At 37.6% G+C, this 19,632-nt stretch overlaps 2 protein-coding genes across 4 annotated transcripts in view; both read left to right on the top strand.

The window, feature by feature from the left end:
* Window positions 1–690: 690 nt before the first annotated feature.
* LOC144197904 (stromal interaction molecule 2-like) lies at window positions 691–8,220 on the top strand. Its single transcript, XM_077718605.1, has 12 exons — window positions 691–932; window positions 2,366–2,496; window positions 3,667–3,778; window positions 4,043–4,154; window positions 4,249–4,364; window positions 4,638–4,815; window positions 4,896–5,073; window positions 5,156–5,317; window positions 5,470–5,570; window positions 5,708–5,961; window positions 6,100–6,283; window positions 6,377–8,220. Exons 1-12 carry the CDS (start codon window positions 809–811, stop codon window positions 7,626–7,628), a joined length of 2,904 nt encoding a protein of 967 aa, XP_077574731.1. The 5' UTR covers window positions 691–808; the 3' UTR covers window positions 7,629–8,220.
* A 127-nt stretch (window positions 8,221–8,347) lies between these two features.
* pcdh7a (protocadherin 7a) overlaps window positions 8,348–19,632 on the top strand; it is a 121,676-nt gene continuing 110,391 nt past the window's right edge. For all 3 annotated transcript variants that reach the window (XM_077718603.1, XM_077718602.1, XM_077718604.1), the window contains exon 1: window positions 8,348–8,504. The gene's annotated coding sequence lies outside the window, so the exon portion shown is untranslated. The remainder of the gene's footprint in view (window positions 8,505–19,632) is intronic.

Raw genomic sequence — 19,632 nt, 5'->3', positions numbered from 1 at the left:
TGATTTTATATCATATATAAAAACCCATCTAGACAGTCGACCAAACATGCATGCAAAGTGAATTGCCAGAGTTTGTTGAACAGTAAAAATAAGTGTTGTCACAAAGCCCCTACGTAAATCATTTCTATTGCTGTGCTGGACATAAGCCAAAATCGTTTATGTGGGCATTTCACATCATTTAAATCAGTTTGTCTCTTCATAAACTAAACAAACACAGGAACCAGAAATATATTCTACATTTGCCTGCTATTACATAAACTGGATATAGTTTCATTTTTTTCAACCTCTGTACAAATGGGTGGGTAGATGGGGGGTTGCTGTGTGAGGAAACCTAATAATGTGATGAGACCATGTTCCTGGAGTGATAGATGTAGAGAGAGAGGGAGAGAGAGGGTAAGTGAGAGAGACAGAGAGGTAGAGAGAGACGTCTTAAGGGCTGAATACTGCTGGTAAAGGCGACTGGTATACTGGATTTGGATGATCATACAGAGATTGGAAACGGGCACAAAAAAGTTACATGACTACGAGGAAACTGGATTATATACTACCTTGTATTTTCATCTTCATACTAAGAGTGTTCTAATTGCCATAAAGAAGTGACTTCATGATGGAATATATTTTATATAGATTTGGATATAACTTTCTAGGCTTTTTAAAATGGCCTCAATGTGAATTATAACACCATTTTTTTCTGGAATTACATTCATTGGCATTTTGGACACTGTCCAGTCTTCTCTAATACTTGAGTATTTTGGTGGTCCTACACTGTGTATCCAATTTTGTTTTCAGGAATTTTTCAACTTTCAGAATGCTTTCCATTTTCACATTTTTGTTCCTTCTTTTACCTGCCTCTCTTTTGGTCACTTTGATCAGTGCTAGTGAGCTGCAGGGGGGCAGCTTCCCCGGTGGGGGGACAGGTTTCAATCCAGGGGGTAAGTCTGTCGAATGGATTACGAAGCAGTGTTGACAAAAAACATTGACTTAAACTGGCTTTCTCTTTAATTTGAGACAAGACTTGATAAAACTAAATTACTAATGTCACCAATGAGTAGAATACTTAACTAAAATCATGCCTTTTTCCTCACAAAATGGGGGTGTTGGTAAAATATAACCAATTGTGTTACCAACATATGCCACTCCTGTGTTTGACTGAGCCCATGCATTTCTGAACTAGCTATTCCAAGCCTAAAATGTTTTAATTGGCATCTTATCATAGTAGATTGATGATGCTTACTTGAGAAAGTCTTGAGTCTTTGCATGTAAGCCATTTCCCGTCCTGGACAGTAAAGCTGCAGGCTTTCATTAGAAACCAAGGGATCATTGCCTATTATTTGATTGTAGTGTGAAACAGATTGGATAGGTGTAGTAATTCCAGTAATACTATATGTAAATGAATGTGAAATTATGTAGCAGTATGTAAATGTTGGTCCACCTTTACTCTCTCAAACACGTATTCTTTTAATTCAACGCCTGACAAAGCAATGATAATACATGCACAGGGAACAAAGCATCTCTTGGGCTTGTGCCTATACTTGTTTCACAAGTAGACCTTTTGACTTCTTATCACTTTAGCTCTCCTGAGCACCAAAATCTTTGAGTCACACAGACAAAATTGGGTTGTGACTAACAGGCCTGACTAAAGTTTGTTTTCCCGTACAGCACTGTAATCTTCTGGATCAAGACCCTGAATTTAGAAACAGGCTGTATAGAGTTTAAATCCAATCTACTTTGTTGTTATGTGGTGGATGATGCATAAGATGTATCCAGCACATATTTAGTTTAACGGTCAAATGTCTTCCACAACAACACGGCATGTTGCATCACCAGCCCTAACTCAATAAAGAACTGTAATTAAGTTAATAACTAAAATAATATCTTAATGAGCACACTCTATAAGCTTGTCACCAACCATCGGCGGTTTTTGGAGGGGAAGATTAATAATAATAATAATAATAATAATAATAATAATAATGACAATAATAATCATAATAATAATAATAATACTAATAATACTAATAATAATACTACTACTACTACTAATAATAATAATAATAATAATAGTAATACTCATAACAATAATAATAATACTCATAACAATAATAATAATAATAATAATAATAATAATAATAATAATAATAATAATAATAATAATAATAATAATAATAATAATAATAATAATAATAATAATAATAATAATAATAATAATAATAATAATAATAATAATAATAATAATAATAATAATAATAATAATAATAATAATAATAATAATAATGAATATATTAGTAGTAATAATAACAACAATAAGTATACATTATGTTGAAAAACTATGTGTATGTATTGACTGAAATACCTTTTATCCATGTAGACCCATGTATGGTGGTGTCACCGCCATGTGTAAGCGAGGCTGATCGTTACAGTTTGGAGGCTCTGCAGAGCATCCATCAGATGATGGATGACGACAAAGACGGAGGGATTGAGGTGGAGGAAAGTGTAGAGGTATAAAATTCTTCTTATATTCTTTCATAAATGTTGACATTTCCTCATTAGCTATGAAGTTAACTAGTCAGCCTGTTACACTTAGGACAAAGTCAATACTGTGGCAACAGGTGTTCTGGCTGAAAAAGGCATCCAATGCTACTTTGAGGATAGCAACAGTTTAACTTGGCTTTTGGCGTACTGACAAATGTGGTTTGCACTGTTAGGCCTGCACTAATAGGATATTGCTACATGAAGAACAAGTCATATTAATGTAACATGAGCCACCTGCAGTCAATGAGCACCATTTATTTTCTGCAAGTGGTAATGATCCAGAATTATGTGCCTAAGTGATGTAGATAAATATTGATGTATGATCATTTGAGAAAATATTTAACTGGAAACAACTACGTTTTTTATGTATATATACATACAGTAATAAAATGTACTGTTTATCATATTTGAGAAAATGGAGTCTCACCATTTCTTCCCCATTTTTTAGTAGAAAACAACGAGAAATTGGCCATAATATGGTAATTATGTAACATTAGTGACTGGCCTTTCCCCTTCAAGAACGCTGTTCTAAGATACAGCATACAAGGGCTTGAATTACGGTTGCCATAGGGATGTCAAGAGAAGGCTGTGGGCTCATCGGAGCACATTCCCAAGATGTCTTCAGTCATCAAATAAGGCCTTCATCTCTATCCAAGGCTAGATATCTTAACACAGTGCTTCGTGTCTTTTCCCAGTACAAGTTAGTTAAAAAGTTGAATTATTCTTGTAGTATGCAGCACACTACATACTAGACAGTACTGCATGTTAGAAAGTTTTTATAAACTACACTAGGTAATGTTGTGTCTTTTCACTGAACTGTCACATTATCATGCTGGAACGGTTTGTATGTCTCAAATTTCGGAATCTTTATGCCCGAGCCAGTGTCACTGAAACTGCTCTTCTCAAAGGGACTGGACAAATGACTAATCACAAATAATCCATTGACTATAACTGGTGCAAAATACATTTTGCAAAATGTGGTATAAGACTATATTGGGAATTGCTTAGTTTTACTGTAAGTAAAATGTACATTGACATTCAAAAGAAGCATTGTGTAAAATATCTGATTTCTGACCTTATGACCTTGTATTTTTAACATTTTATTTTTAATGAACCTTGACACTTCCTCTCTCGTAGTTTATTATTGAAGACATGAAGCAGCAACAGACCAACAAGCACAGCCATTTGCACCGTGAAGATCAGCACATTACAGTAGAGGAGCTTTGGAAAGGCTGGAAGTCATCAGAAGGTGTTTGTCCAAAAGACTGACTAAACCAAGGGTCTACAAACTTTTCCACAAAGGGCCACAGTCAGTACAGGATTTCATTCCAACTGACGAAAAAGAGACCATTTCACCAATTGATGTAATCATTTAATTGCAATCAGATGCTGCTCTCTTCAGCAAAAACCTGATCTATCAAGATGTCTGTGTGGAAACAGTTGGAACTAAGACCAGGACCCATTCGAACATTTGACGCTTCATCCACTCTTAACTTGTTTCCTTTTATCTTAGTTCATAATTGGACCCAAGACGATGTTATACGCTGGCTCCGGGAGTTTGTGGAGTTGCCACAGTATGAGAGGAACTTTAAAGACTTCAAAGTCAACGGAAACACACTCCCAAGGTGATAATATTTTGTGTTGAAAAAATGTCTGAAAATGCACTGATCTTAGTTTAAAAAACAAAACAAAAAAAAAACCCTACTGTCCTTTCTGTAGGATTGCAGCCAATGAGCCTTCTTTCCTGAGCGGCCACCTGAGAGTTCAGGATCAGAGGGACAAGCAAAAACTCAATATTAAAGCTCTTGATGTAGTGTTGTTTGGACCACCAACACGTGAGGACCATTACAAAATTTGCTTCTTTTAACAATGTTTTTCTGTGTGTGTCGCCCTAATGTAACTTTTTACTCATATATTTTTACCCAGATAATTTGTGAGTGGATTTCTGTATCACAAAATACTAAAAAAACTATAATACTATTAATACTACATTAGGGCAGGTAAAGTTCCATTACTGGTGTTATTGTTTATCACAAAAGCAGGAAGAAGCAATCTCTGAACCATGAAAAATATATATTTTTTAATCATAACCATTTTTTTTCTTGAAGGCCCTCCTCACAATTACATGAAAGACCTACTGCTACTTGTATCCGTGGTGATGGGTGTTGGGGGCTGTTGGTTCGCTCAGGCCCAAAACAAAACCAGTAAAATCCATATTACTAAAATGATGAAGGATTTGGAAAGTCTGCAGCGGGCTGAACAAAGCCTTCAAGACATGCAAGAACAGTAGGTTCATGCCAAAGACTTATCTTCTTCATCTCTAATTGAAGTTATCAAATTGTAATTGTAACTTTTCTTCCTTTTAGACTGGAACGAGCTCAGGAGGAGAAACGAAATGTGGCAGAGGAGAAACAGAATTTGGAGGAAAAGATGCGAGATGAGATCATGGGGGCACAGGAGGAGGCCCACCGTCTGCAAGAGCTGAGACAGGGAGCTGTTAGTGAACTCAGCCGCCTCCGATATGCAGAAGAAGAACTTGTGCAAGTACTGTTTTCCGTTGGCTAAAGTCGGGTTGAAACTAAAAACAAAAACCAACATCTAAAGCTAGCAAATATCATTTCCGCAGATCCGTGGGGCATTGAGACAGGCAGAAAAGGACATGCATGCAACTTGTACTGCCTCAGAGGTTCTCCAGCAATGGCTCCAGTTGACACATGAAGTTGAGGTTCAGTACTACAACATCAAGAAACACAGTGCTGAATTACAGCTGGCCATTGCCAAAGAAGAGGTGATGTATGATAAAAATACACACAATGTACATAAGATGTGTACCAGAATGTGTATCAGACTCCAGTTCTGCTTTTTATGGACATCATATGCCACAACTACTTGTGACCAGACGTTTCACAATACTGTGTTTACTTGCATACTTTGATTCAGGCAGAAAAGATCAAGAAGAAAAGAAGCTCAGTATTTGGGACTCTGCATGTTGCTCACAGTTCATCTTTGGATCAAGTTGACCATAAGATTCTAGAGGCAAAGTGAGTCACATTATATTTGGGGTTAGTTTTCACTCGAGTCTACCAGAGTGCAGCTAAACGTGTCTTTCCAAAAGGAAGCATACACTTAAAATGAGAAGAAGAATAATAATAATAATACTGGTATCTCACTCCAAAAGGAATGCCTTGTCAGAGGTAACAGCATGCCTGAGGGAGCGTCTGCATCGGTGGCAACAGATTGAGCGCATCTGTGGCTTCCCCATCATCAGAAATCCTGGTCTTACAAATCTCACCACTCTGCTCTACTCGGACTCACTTAATGTGGGATTCCCCCGAGTTCATCAGCCATCATGGTCATGCCACAGCTCAGTTCATGGGTCAATTGAAGACCTGTTGGAAGAGTCTACCACAACCATTCTATCGCAAATTCCAGGTAAGGAACTGGCTTTTAGTGTGCCTTCTGTTACCACTAGAATTTGCAAAACCTTATATGTTTAAATGCCTTTAAGCTTTTGGGTGAGTGGCTTAAGATTGTAGGTTGGTTTACACTTTTGCTCTGCTTCATTTTCAGGGACACCACTTAAGAACTCTCCTCGAACCCGGACTTCTACTAAGCTGAGGACACGTCGTCATGGTGTTACACAACCACCAACCACTCTTATTTCAGCAGATCCTGACCTTCTCATCCCAATGAGAAGTCCTTATTCTTGTTTTGATGAGGATAATGGCGTCTTTCGTAAAACTATAAAGAAACAGTAAGTCTTTGGCCAAGTTATGTTCCAAAATAATATGTCAAAGCTCTGATTTATTCCATCATGGTTATCCTTTCTTGTTTCACTGTGTAATAGAGACTCCCAGGAACGGTTTTCAGATTCTGATTATTCAACCTCACCACCTCATAACAAGATGTATCGTTGTTCGTCTACTGAAAGCTCCCACAGAAAGCTGTACACTGATGAAACAGAACCACTACAGGGCTCTTTAGTTGATACATCATTCAGAAAGAGATCCAGTGATAAGATTGACGTTTCATCCGATTTTCTAGTTAGAAAGGAATTAGAGGGAGAATTTCCACCTAAGAAAATTGACCGAGAAATAATAGAGGACATTACAGATAATCTATCTACGAGTACACCAAAAGATCGCTGTGATTTTCCACTTGAAGTCAGAAAGGCTGTTTGGGATGAAGAAGTATCAGAATGTGCACATAAGAAGTTATCGAGAGGTATGATGGGGGCTTCTATGGACAGTGCTTCAAGAAAAATGCTAGAAAGTTCTGAGTTTCCATTTGACTTAGTCGCCAGAAGGTATTCCAGAGAATCAATGGGAATGTCTTTAGATGGAAGTTCAAGGCAAATAGATTTCTCCGTTAGGGGGGTTCCCAAAGACAAGATGGTTGATCAACCTACAATACCCTCAAGAAAAATCTCTAAAGAGGGTTTTTTTGCAGACTTGGTTTCCAAAAAGCCTGCACCCATAGAGGAAACAGATCATGTCCATCACAGGTCTTCCTCAGAAAAGCTAGAGTTCAACTCAGAACCATCAATAAATAGGGGCTTACATAAAGAAGAGTGTGAAGTATTTCTTGGGAAAATAACACCTCTAATGCTAAGAGATGAACAGGCTTCACAAACACCATTTGTGAGAGTTGAATCACCTCTGGAAACACGTCATCCACATGTAAGGATGTTAGAGTCTGATGATTCTGAATCCAAATCAGTGCAAGGTGAACCAAGGCAGCCAGACCTTACAGTGACTTCCCAAGTGCCATGGGAATCATCAGCAGATCATTTTGCTGTTGGTCCATTGAGCCAGCTTGTTTATGATGGAATCCTGGAGAAGTCCTGCAACTCAGTGGCCTCCCCAACCACCTTTTCTGTCTCAACTCCAAATCTTCCCCAATGCTTCAATAGGCTTCTGTCAGAGTCTGAGCCAGTTGCAGTCTTAACAAAGAGAACCCTTCCATCCTCCTCTGAAGCTCAAGAAGACAGAAACAGAGATAAAGAAAAAAGCAAGAAGTCATTGAAGTTAAAAAATCTTTTCAAGAAGAAGAGTGAGTCAACGGCAGAGAAGATACAGAGCGGACTTCACAAACTCTGATACTGGATTGAGGATGGTTACAGTATGTAGTTGTAGTATTTCTTTAAATATGTGAAATAGGATGTGTATTTATTCAAACTAATTGTTAGTTATCTAATTGAAAGGGTACAACAATTGTATTTGTTTTTTTTTGTCTGTCTAGTCTTATGATGATTGATACCTCACACTATTTAAAAATGTGGCCTAATATATAATACCCTTTCGTATTTCAAGGCGGAGCTCTGTTACAAATCCAAATTTCTATGAAGGCAGTAGTTTATTCTCGTTTTTTTTTTCTGGCTTTTATAATATTGCACAGTATTGCAATACATAATGTGTCCATTAAAATGATTCAGATCATAAAAATCTTTATATTTTGGAATTAGAAAGTTTCCAACCATTACCTGTTTTAATGATTGTTGATCAAATATAATTTGCCACACATAAAAACCTTTACCTGCTGTACTTAGTTGTTTACTATGTGCAGTTTCACCTCAACCCATATTTTTGTTCTGGTAGTTTATTGAATGTAAAGTAATTAAATGTTGAATGTGGGCTACTGGAATATAAAATAAAAAAGAGTTGACCAACTTATTGTACATAATACACAATTACATTGCTTTTTGGTGCTCTCATTAAACTAGTAAAGATTATTTTCAAATAAGACATTTTGACATGTATTGATTTTAATGGGCAGTAAGATGGATGGATGATTGATTAGTGTGATGACTTGCAGCTTTGGTGTGAAGGGTTCAATCCTGGGGTTGGGCCTTCCTTGATGAAGTTTGCATGTTTGTCTCATACTTTCGCCACTAGATGTCAGAAGTGGTTCGTTTCATGAGGTGGTGATTTGGATATTCGTTCATTCATTTGGTTCCTCCATATCCTGGTCATTTGGTAAGTTATTCTCATTTAACACTGACACCAAAATGATTCACAGTAGAATTTTGGCTGCAAATGTAATCTTCAATGTAATACTGCTTCTTAAAATAAGAGTGCAGTTAGTAGACAGGTAAAAATGAGGTGCATAAGGCCTCTGAAAACACAAGTGGTGGTGATTGTATTGAAGAGAGCTGTGAAATTTCTTGCATGTGTGAAGTGGAATCAAACTAACCAGGGAGTACACAATCAAAAGTGTTGAAGTGAAGCCTGAAGACAAATCCAATTCTAGTTTGAAGATGAGAGTTTTTGGAGCTCATCTAACTTTTAACATTTTTTTATATCTTAATTGGGGGCAAGGGATTTAAAAAGGGAGCATTTCAAAAGATTATGTTTGTGTGAAATCATTGTGGTTGTGAGCCTCATTTGTGTTTAACTTTGGATAGAAGAGTTTGTACATGCATTTTATAGTTGTGAGATATTTTGTCTAATTACTGATTAAAATCAGTGACCAATTGAACATCAGAATAATTAGGAGACAGATTATCTCCAGGTTGCTCAATTTGTGGGAGTTTTCCATTAATGATCAATAATCAGCATTGCTTTTTCTTAATCTGTGTCAATTATTCTGCAGAATTTATACTTGAGGACTTTATAAGATATGCTTTTGTATATTTAGTTTCAGTTTAGAAGCAATGAAATGCTGCAATAGAGCGATGGTGGAATGGTTGGCACAGTAACTCAAAAGCTCCCATGACATCAATACTGTGCCACTGACAATAAATACAGTCAAGTTTACAATTTTCTCCAATAGCTATACTATTGTTGCCTAGACACTGAAGTACCATACACTGGAGACCAACAAATGCATTTCTTTTCACATCAGACTAAAGAAGAAGGCAATTTTCATTTCATTGTTCAACTGTGGACATTAGTAGGTTTGTGCTATGTTATACTTATTTGAATATTTTTGCGAAACACAATAGCAAGCCAGACATAAAGACACACCTAGAAAACACACATGTAATCTTCCAATCTGAACTGACAAGGTGAAACTATGTGACGCATCAGAAAGTGTAGTGATGGCAAATCTTATTTTTTGAAAGGTGATGTTCCTTCTCTTTCTTTCCCATATAGTCAAAAATGAAGCTGCTGTCAAAGACCCCATGGCACTTCTTTCAGGGTCCAACTATTGCTTGTTTAGCACTAAGCCTTGTTAGAAGTGTGACAGAACACCAAATCAAATTGCAGATTCGCTCAAACTGTCAGGCTGAGTAAAAGGCGGACCCAATTCTGTAAATCATTGGAACTGACCTTTTGGGTTTATACTTTTTTTTTTTAAACAAGTAGACGGCAATACATCATGAGTTTAGATTTTTTCTCTCCTCCCTTGTTGTCACAATACCAACATCCTGACAGAACCTCTAATAGAGAAACGTTACCGCAAAATTTGAGAAATCAGTCAAATGCATTGAAAGGATAGTCAGCAGATAAATAGTTTGATAGTTATTTATTTTTCTTTGTCTTTTTACATGTTATTCTGGAGCAGCGTTTCAAGTGCAAGAGCCTAGCCCAGCTGACAGGGCCCCCACCTCTGGCCCAGTCAGTTTGGATAGGCTCTAGCACCCCCTGTGAACCTAATGAGAGTGTGATCCTATCCATGCAAATCCAAATGTGCAAGTAGCATGCCCCGAAAGCAAAAGTTGTCCATGATTTGACAGGTGAGAAGCTATTTTTTTAAGTTGACTTGATTTTAAGATCATGAAAAAAGATCATTTTAATGTTTTTTCCAGCTGATGCACAATTAAAAATATAATGCCGTATATATTCCCATGGTTCCTGCAGGGAAAATTGGAATTAAACTCCTATTTTGAGTGTTTTGCTGCTCTGCAAAACCACTTTAGTCCAAACATGCCCTTGAAAGGACAACATATTTAAACCCAAATAATGAGCCCTCCTTGAAATCATTTGGCTGAGTAAGCCTCAGTTGACCTACATATATTACACAATGATTCATTCTGAAATGTTACAACCGGAATTTGTGGCAGCAGCGTTATGCACCCACTAATGCTACAGTGCTCTCACGGCAGCATTACCTTAATGCACAGTATTATTTTTTCCAATGGTACATTGCATTTTATATTTCTCTACACTACCTTGCAAAGAAAAACACTTGAACTTGAAGCTGATTCCAAAGAGAGAGCTAAGCAGAAATTATGTATGAATGACTACAGCCTGGAGATCCATTGGATGCAAAGCTGAACTATGCGGAAAATTTTAACATCAGCAATGCAAAGCAGGTTGCAAAGAAGCTCTTTGAAAAATTATTGTATGTGTGAAAAGGGATGAGTCCTCAAATGTAATGTTACATGCATTTTTGCCCTTGCACTTATGTTGCTCTTTCAGCACATTGGATATATTTGCAGGTTTGCTACTTTCCCCCGAAAACCTTTCTGCAGTAACAACATAGGTTTGAATAAAAATAAGTCATAAATATTGCATTTTATTTTCAGGCACTGGTCAAATGTTAGCTGCATGGTCAAATATTTGATCCTCATGTTTTAGGTGTGTTTACATTCTTTCTTAAAACTCCACCGGATTTTTAATCACGTCATATCTTGTATATTTGTTTTGCTTACCATGAAATTGTGATATAAAATATATTTAATACTTAATAATACTTAATACTTGACACTTTTCTTAACAGTGAATGGCGTGTTACTGCAGAGAGAACTTATACTTTGGATATCATAACATTTAAGCTGTAACATGTGCAATATTTGCACTGCAGTTAAGGTGTATTAATACTGTACAGCTACTAGAACTAGAGCAAACATGTAATTATTTTAAGCTTTAATGAGTGACAGAATTATTGGGATCATCATTATTGCCAATACTTTTGCTGTTAGAAAATGCCTCCAAGCTCTCGTAATGAAAAATATAGATGACCATTGCAACCTCCGGAAAGCCAAATGCATCGCAGATAAAAGAGAGATGGTCTTAAGAGCACAACACAATTGTCTTTGGGGTGACCTAGGTGGTGGCGCTGAGTGATGAATATTCTTCTAAATGGAGGAAAAAGAGATGGAGTTATCATTTTATTATTAACTGTCATATACCCAGCTCATTTTACATACAAGTCACATTTAAGAGAGTCAGAGCTACCACTTGAATCACATGAATGTGAGGTGTCATTACTATTTGCTTAAGAGAAAAATATATTGCTTTAATTTCAGTTCACTAACAAGGAAGGTCTTAATGGAGCCCAAAGGCCTTTAAACTGAGAGCTTCATATGAAAACCCTTTAACTGTGTGTGCATGTGTTTTGTTGTGCAGCCAATGAGCAGCATCACTGATGATGAATTCCTTTCTTGCTACCTGCAGCAAGCTTAGTGCATTTGCTCATTTTGTTTATGTGTGGGAATTTGAATTCATGTTTATGTCCTCAATGACACGCACAAGGTCAGTCGCTCTGCCTTTTATTGTAACTTTCTTTTACTGCCTGCTTCACAGCTATTATTGCAATTTTCTGGTCACAAGATGGGGATGTGGAGCTATAGAGAAGTAACTGTAGCAAGTGAAGTCCTTGAAGTCACATTTTCTGCCCTTCAACTTTGTGTATTCTGTTGTTTCTAATATTTGAGAGGCGTAATTCTCCTAGTTTTCGTATTCAGCATTGAGTGTGTTTGTTGATAGTCAAATGCAAAAGTAAAACATACTCCCTAATGCAGCTCAGAATGTTAATAAATGCAAATTATGCACCTGCATGCTTAAACAAGTCATGCATTATTCACCCAAAATGTAGGAAAACATTTGATATTGCTCCAAAAGGGTGACTCAACATTGCCCCCCCCCCCACTCTATTCATTTATACATTTAACAAAGGCACATTTGAGGTGTGTCTGAAAAGTTCCAGGACTGACTTCATAAGGTAGCGCCAGCAGTGATATAAGCAGGCATTTTGTTGTGATGACGTAGCCAAATGGTTTGGATTTGTTTTATGGTGTGTTCCCTGCTTTGATTGTTTTCCCCGTTTTTATCGTTCTGCCAGATACTCCATACTCTGGAAAGGAGCAGAAGGGTTGTATGCAGGAACCTAGTTTTGATGATGCTGCATATTACAAAATGGGCATGCATACTAGATCAATGAAATTCTTGCACTCTAGGAATGTGTGTTGTGTAGATTTTTGGCTTCGGACAGTTTTCGTCTATACTTTGTCCTTGACTCTGGAATTTTATGATGTTAAATGTATTCCTTTTCACTTTTGAGATTTCTAGATAAACATGTTTTTAGTTTGTACCAGCTACATTACCTCCACCTTGCTTCTTCACTACACCACGCTTACACTCAACAGTAAAGATAAGTTAGTATGCTATCACAACTAACCTTATATAGGATGAATCCTTTAATCTACCTGGCTACCAAGAGAATCCTAGTCTGGTAGTCTATAAAACAAATGTTTTTTTGTTGTTGCTCAGTATCGGTGACGTGCCCAGGGTGTAGTCTTTCCTATTACCTCAAATCAACTTGGATTGACTGCAGCACCACAATCCTCTTTACACAATAATATAGGGAAAAAAAAGGTCTAGGGACAAAGAAATGGGCAGATAGAAAGTCTAAGCCATTTGCAGAAAGCGTAGTTGTTCACTTGTCTCGCATTCATATCGGCAGCAATGTTTAAATCTCAATGACAGTGTGGCTCTGTGAGTGAAAGGTTTTGTTTCTATAATTGAAATGCGCTCAGTCAATGCTGTTTTCTGCTTTGTTCCCATGTTTACTAGAATTAGATCCAGGTCTCCTTGACCCTAAACAGAATATTTGAGTCTATAAAATGGAACAATTGTGAATCGGAGGCAATCCCGTTGACGAGAATCACCATAGAAAATGAAAGGATCATTTCACTGAAGGGAGACAGTCACAGTTAAAAGACTCTTGCAAATGAAAACATGGAGGTTGGCAAAAGTTAATTATTTATTTAATGTAGCCGTGGCACCTTTTAATAATTGCCAAGGTGACAGTGAAGGTTATTGAATGAATATCTGTCAGCCTTTCAGAAAGGTCTTTAAGATAAAATACTGAAAAATGTAAAGCTTTTCCACTCAATTTAAAGTTGAAATGACATTTTTAAAGGAAAAAATGATTAAACACTGGGTCCTTTTAGTGGTCTATTTCAACTTTCTTTGTCCTATAATCAATGCTCAGTTGCCAAGCAGATATTTGCATGATAGGACAAAAATAAGATGAAAACACACTAGCTTTAATTGCATTGCATGTAATGATAATAGTGGCTAATATGTTGCCCTTTTGTACATAAGAATAGTGGAGACTTTGCATGTGTGTGTGTGTATTTATATGTACTACATCACTAACCTTCTGAATACAATTTGACTGTCGAATGTAATTCACAAACCCAGATGGCCAATATTTTTATTCATTGTCGATCATCAGATCATTATGAGGTTGACAATCTGTTCCACACACATATATTTCTCAAGACATAAACAATTACAATTTCACAGTTGTATTTTGCCATCTAAATCGACTTGATTGTAGCGTGTGAGCAACTAAAAACACAATCAGTAGTCCAGCCGAAAAAAGTGAGTAATGAAAGGCAAAAAGGGTAAGGGGGATTAAGCCTCATTTTGGATAACATAAGTCCAATTATTTCTAATTTAAAATTTGACAGTGCATGGATGAGAGAATTTTTTCGAGTAAATCTGTAGAGTTTGCTCAATGACAAATTTTCGCTCAATTAGTGAAAAGGCAAGAGAAGATGAGGGCCTCAAGCGGCCTATTTTTAATTGTCTTGAGTTGCCACTAAACCTCAAGGATCAACAGGAAACTCATTTAAATATTAGACATCTTTATACAGACACATAATTACCTATTAATTACAATTTTAAGTCGACTTTTAGCCAAAAGCCAGTTTGCTACATTGAATTAATTAGCCCTGAAGGACAAATGCTTCTTATAGTAAATGACAAATGGTATCATTTTATGTAGGAAGTGGTTGTTCATGGTTAGCCAGTTGGAGAGTGCTTTTCACGTCGGTGTCACAGTTCAGGGATCATGGGTTCGATCTCGGGAGTTTGCATCTTCTCCTCGGGCTTGCGTGGGGGTTTTCTGGTTAATCTGATTTCCTCCCGAACCACAATAACATGCAGGGTAGGCTGGCTGTACACTAAATTGCCCATATGTATGATTATGACCATGAATGGATATCCATCTCCTTCTGCCCAGCGATTGACTCACCACAGATTCAAGGTGTCCCTCGCCTGATGTTCGTAGTTTGCTGTGATAAGCTCCAGCACTTCCCACGAACCTTGTGAGGCCCAGGGAGAACATGCAAACTACATACATTGAAGACCGACCTGGGATTGAATTTTTGGCCTGTAGCTAATGATGTTTGCTCAATAAGTAATTATCTGAGCTATTAAAAACACTCAATTTTTTTGCCTGGTAAAACTCTTGCTTTCGCAGCAGGCATTAGGTTATTGACCATCTGCACTAAGAAGTGATATCCTAGAAATTCTGCTGACTTTTCTGAATGCGAGAAAATCATTTTGCTTGAAACAATTTAACTTCACACATTAATTTCCTATGCTTTTCTACAGCACTTTCGACACAAGTGAGGATAGAACGTTTAAAGCATTCATTTGTATGACGTTCAGAGTGTGAGCATGGAAAATATCTGTTATTTTAAATTTGACATTCTTATTATCTTTGTAAGCATTCTTATAATGAACCTCATTAGATTGCACAGGTTGGCCTGTATTATGTGATAGACATTAGAATGCCAAATCAGAAGTAAAAATAGAACAAAAAGATGTTCTTGTCTCCATGACTTCCCATCAAGGTCAATTTGTGAAGCTTTATCGTAATTGCCTAGAGTCCACGATACTGCACAGCAGGCCACACAGTTTGTATACAATGTTTTCTTATCAGGAAGACAGAGCAGCTAAACATAAGTTGTGTTTGTCACTGTGGAGCAGCAGATACTCTAATGCAGTGGTTCTTAACCTTGTTGGTGCTACCGAACCTCAGCAGTTTGATATGCAAATTCACCGAACAACACCAGTTTCATATACGCATTCATCGAACCCTACATTAGTGTAAAATAAAATGTAACAGAAGAAAATAGAGGCTTATATCACCAGTCTTATAGGAATTTCTTGGCTAAAAGAACTACACGGCAGGTAAATCAGGTCCAGTAACAACCCTCGTTTTCTGGCAAACAGCGAATTAGGATTAAAAATTGTTTTGCGCTTTGTTTTTCTTATTATTTTTGGAGGGTAATTGCTCAGTGAAGTTCAATACATGCAATTAAGTACCTCATGAGGTGATGGTGTAACTCTAACATGCATATTGGCAATCAGGACAACTACACACCTACATAAATTACTTTAAACCATGTCCAAACTGCGGTCACTGAATGCAAAAAAACTCCAAAAATAAATCACTCTCTACTACACGCCAGAATGTTTCAGGGCATCAACCTAAACTGCTTCTCACCCATTAGCCTTATTAATCTTTTTAATCATTTGAGTGTTCAAATTCAGTGTCAGAGTGTCCTGACCTGACGGAGATTAGCAGTCGGAAGGTTGAACAGCTATGATGTGTAGTATACCCTCACAAGCAAAACGCCTCCCATTAGTGGCACGTAGGTGACTCGTTCTCAATTACTGACCGATACAAGATAGTCATGCAGGGTGACATTTTTACAGAAAGGCTAAATGAGGAACACACACATACATAGGCACACGCATACATTCATAGCAAAGATGAGTATACGCGCATAGGATAGAAGAAGTGGCGCAGGTTAAATGAAGCAAGAGAGACAAGGAGGGATGAGTTAAATGAATGAGAGAAGAAGAGTAGCTTTCCCCTCCACCTACTGGGATTGTATCCATAGAAAGAAAAATCTAAAGCCAGATTCTCAGCAATACTCAACAAAGAAATACACACTCACAAGGTCGCCGAGCACAATACTACAGGTAAATCGGTTTAGTGAAAACTCCACTTGCTAATACTTGCCAAAATAAAAGCTCATTGGAGGAAACTGAAAAGTAAAAAAAAAAAATCCTTGAACTGGAACACTCGAGTACAGATCTGCACCAAGGCCAAACAAGCTACTTTTTCCCAGATAAACACTTCCTACTCAGGTTTACTTTATGTACTGTATTTTGGATTGTAACGGGGTGGCATTTGGATGTATTTATGAGGGCTGTCAAAGTGTCCTTGGGCTAGACACTGAACCCTAAATTGGTCTCAGTGGGCATGGCAGAGCCTTGCATGGTAACAGCCTGTCGACTCATAAATATTACACGGAGATAGCTTGTATTGTGCTTTTATCTTCTGCATTATAGTGTCCAAAATGTGTTATGGGCTCACATTCACTCATTCACAGATAAAGATGTTATATCATTGGTGAATGAATGTATACATTAATAGGTGAGGGCGAATCTGTATAGTGTTTTGGGTTCACTACACACATTTAATGATGCTAAAAGACAAATACTGGTTGCCTGGATCAACTTTAACAGAGGACAGCTGAGAATCAGCATTCAAAAAACCTTATTTTTCTGTCATTTTTTTGCATCACAATGTATGGCTAATTGTCAATGTACTCCATTGACTTTAAATCACCCTTCCAAAATTTAGTTTGCAAATCATGTATAATCCTGTGAACAAATAAACAGAAGGTGGTGTTAAAAAACACACACAAAAATACAATCTCTTTGGTGGTCTTAATATCCATATTCATGTCATTATGGAAGAGTAAATGAAAGATTGATGAAATGCTGGTATTAAGAAATACATAAAGGCCAAAATAAGACTTTCTTTTCATCTCCACTTGTGTTGTTTCCTCATTTGACTGTTTCAAGCCGCTGGATAAACGGATTGTGTTCAATCACGCTTCCCTCTGAGACAGACATTAGAGTGGAGGCACATTACACACATGCACGCAAACACACGCTCCGATGCCGCCTTCAGCACACCGCCTAATATGCATAAGCACACACTCTCACTCACTTTTCTCTAACCATAGAATTCCTCCCCAGTCCCTCCTGCCCCTTGGCTGGTTGATGCCAAAGGGCAGGTTCAACATTAATGCGTGTCATTCCCCACAAAGATAATTCAATTAGTGATGCGGATGGTCAGTGCACTGCAGTTGCGGAAAAACCTCAGGCCAGGTCACAATGAGAAAGAGAGAAGGTGAGCTCTATTACTCGATGTTACCTGCATATGATAACAAGAAGAGACAGGCTCTAACCTGTGGGGTTAACCTATCTTTACTGGTTCACTAGCAATACACTGCAGGGCAGCCATGGTGTTGGGATCAGTCCACTCGCATGCAGTATAGAATTACGGCTTCTGTAACAAATATTCATCCTTCTCTTAGGGTTTTTTTTTAGGGATGGACCAATTTTGAACAACAGTATATAAACTGGATGTTCAACCAGTAGACATTGGTTGAGTTCTGGGACCAACAATTCTCGCTTTTATTTTAAGATTCACCTATTTTGTCTAGATATCCATACGAATGTGGTGTGCAGTGAGAATGTGTTGAGGTGATTGGGGATATTAACATTTTTCCTTGAGGGATTATGTTATTGTGGTTATTCTGAGAGTTTTAGAGAGAGCCTGCATATATGGCAAAAGGAAAATGCTGAAACTTTGCTATAAATTCTAATGGAATTTCACTCAGATGCATTTATTTGAATTTTGAAGTCTATATTCGGAGCATTTCCATTTATTTTTGACATTTATTTGCGTTCTAAACGGTTCAAGGCTAAATATATTCATTCAACGTTGATTTTCACAGGCAGTTGTTTTCTTAACTTGTATGATGGTTCACCATGTAGAAAAAGAAAAGAAAATATTGTCACTGGAAAGGAATTAAATAATTAGAAGTGAAATTGTGACTTATGGAAACGTCCTAAGAAAACACCTAGTGAACTCAGATTATTACAACATTTTTAAATAAACCAATATGGAATATCCTCAGAACTCTTCTCTTTTTTAACAATGCAGTACACTATGCAGGGGCTTAAAATTGTTTAAATTGTAGATAACCTCTTTATTCTGTTGCTCACAGATACTTATTATTAAAAGAGTAAAAACGAATAGGAAGCATGTTTACATGGACTGAAAAACACCGACATTAATGTAATGCCTCTCATCTTTACCTCTTTCTACTCCACCACTCTCCTTATATCGTTCATGATGATACACCAATGTTTTAGCCCACTCTACATGCTAAGAGGAGTACTAAGCATCATGTCCTCTTAACTGGGGCAGGCAGACGGACAGTTTGTGGGTGTGTGCGTATGTGTGAGTGTACCACAAAGTGTCTTTAAAAGGGCACAGTATTGTTAGAGGGAAGATGGTGCCTCCAACCGAAAAAAAAAAACACTCAGGAAGCATTTGTTCTGGGAGGGAATGAGTAAGTAGATGAGTTCTTTTTCCTTTTTTTATATATAGACAGTGAAGCGCACACAAACAGACACAAAGCTACACAGACTACAAGCTCACTACACCTCCTTACGCACTTACACGCACTTCTCCTGAGGCACTGAGAGGGGAGACGAGTTGATGAAAGAGTGCAGGTAGTGGGTGATATTAAAGACATTGTATTTTATTGGCGAACAAAGTCTGACGTATTAGAATGCAGGCTTTACTGTGAGGCAAGTACAAAGAGGCATGAAAAATGGATGAATGGAAAGCTTCCATATCCGTAATCTTATAGACAACAGCATAGTTATTTTTCCTACAGTTAAGTGGTTTCATTGTGAACATCCCCCTACCATGCATGAACACACCTTAGGGCACTTTGCTCTTGAGTGCACACACACGTGCTCAGTTCACAAGTTCATCAAGGGCCTGTTAACATGTGAACTGATAACATATGGCGCTCTTTACAAGGTCAGGCAAGCGAGTGTAAACCTGTAGCCTTTATTTTGGCGGGGTATTCCCACAGAGATGAGATGAAAGCCGAGGTGAGAACGTAGCAGGACACAGACATCCCGCCAAGCCAGTCAGTGATGCATTTGTTAGGCAAACATAGAATGTGGCCTACGGCGACACAGCTGGAGGATTGTACGGCAACTCAAGCCCAACACGTTTATCTTTGCACCAACTGTT

This window comes from Stigmatopora nigra, chromosome 6 (assembly GCF_051989575.1).
Source record: "Stigmatopora nigra isolate UIUO_SnigA chromosome 6, RoL_Snig_1.1, whole genome shotgun sequence".
NCBI lineage: Eukaryota > Metazoa > Chordata > Actinopteri > Syngnathiformes > Syngnathidae > Stigmatopora > Stigmatopora nigra.
This window is presented reverse-complemented; position numbering and strand designations above follow the sequence as displayed.

Bases quoted from the DNA above. Each gene is read 5' to 3' on its own strand.
- LOC144197904 (XM_077718605.1), top strand. From the start codon at position 809: ATGCTTTCCATTTTCACATTTTTGTTCCTTCTTTTACCTGCCTCTCTT. The intron at 4,155-4,248 runs GTGATAATATTT...TCCTTTCTGTAG, and splicing joins AACGGAAACACACTCCCAAG to GATTGCAGCCAATGAGCCTT. The intron at 5,962-6,099 runs GTAAGGAACTGG...CTTCATTTTCAG, and splicing joins CATTCTATCGCAAATTCCAG to GGACACCACTTAAGAACTCT.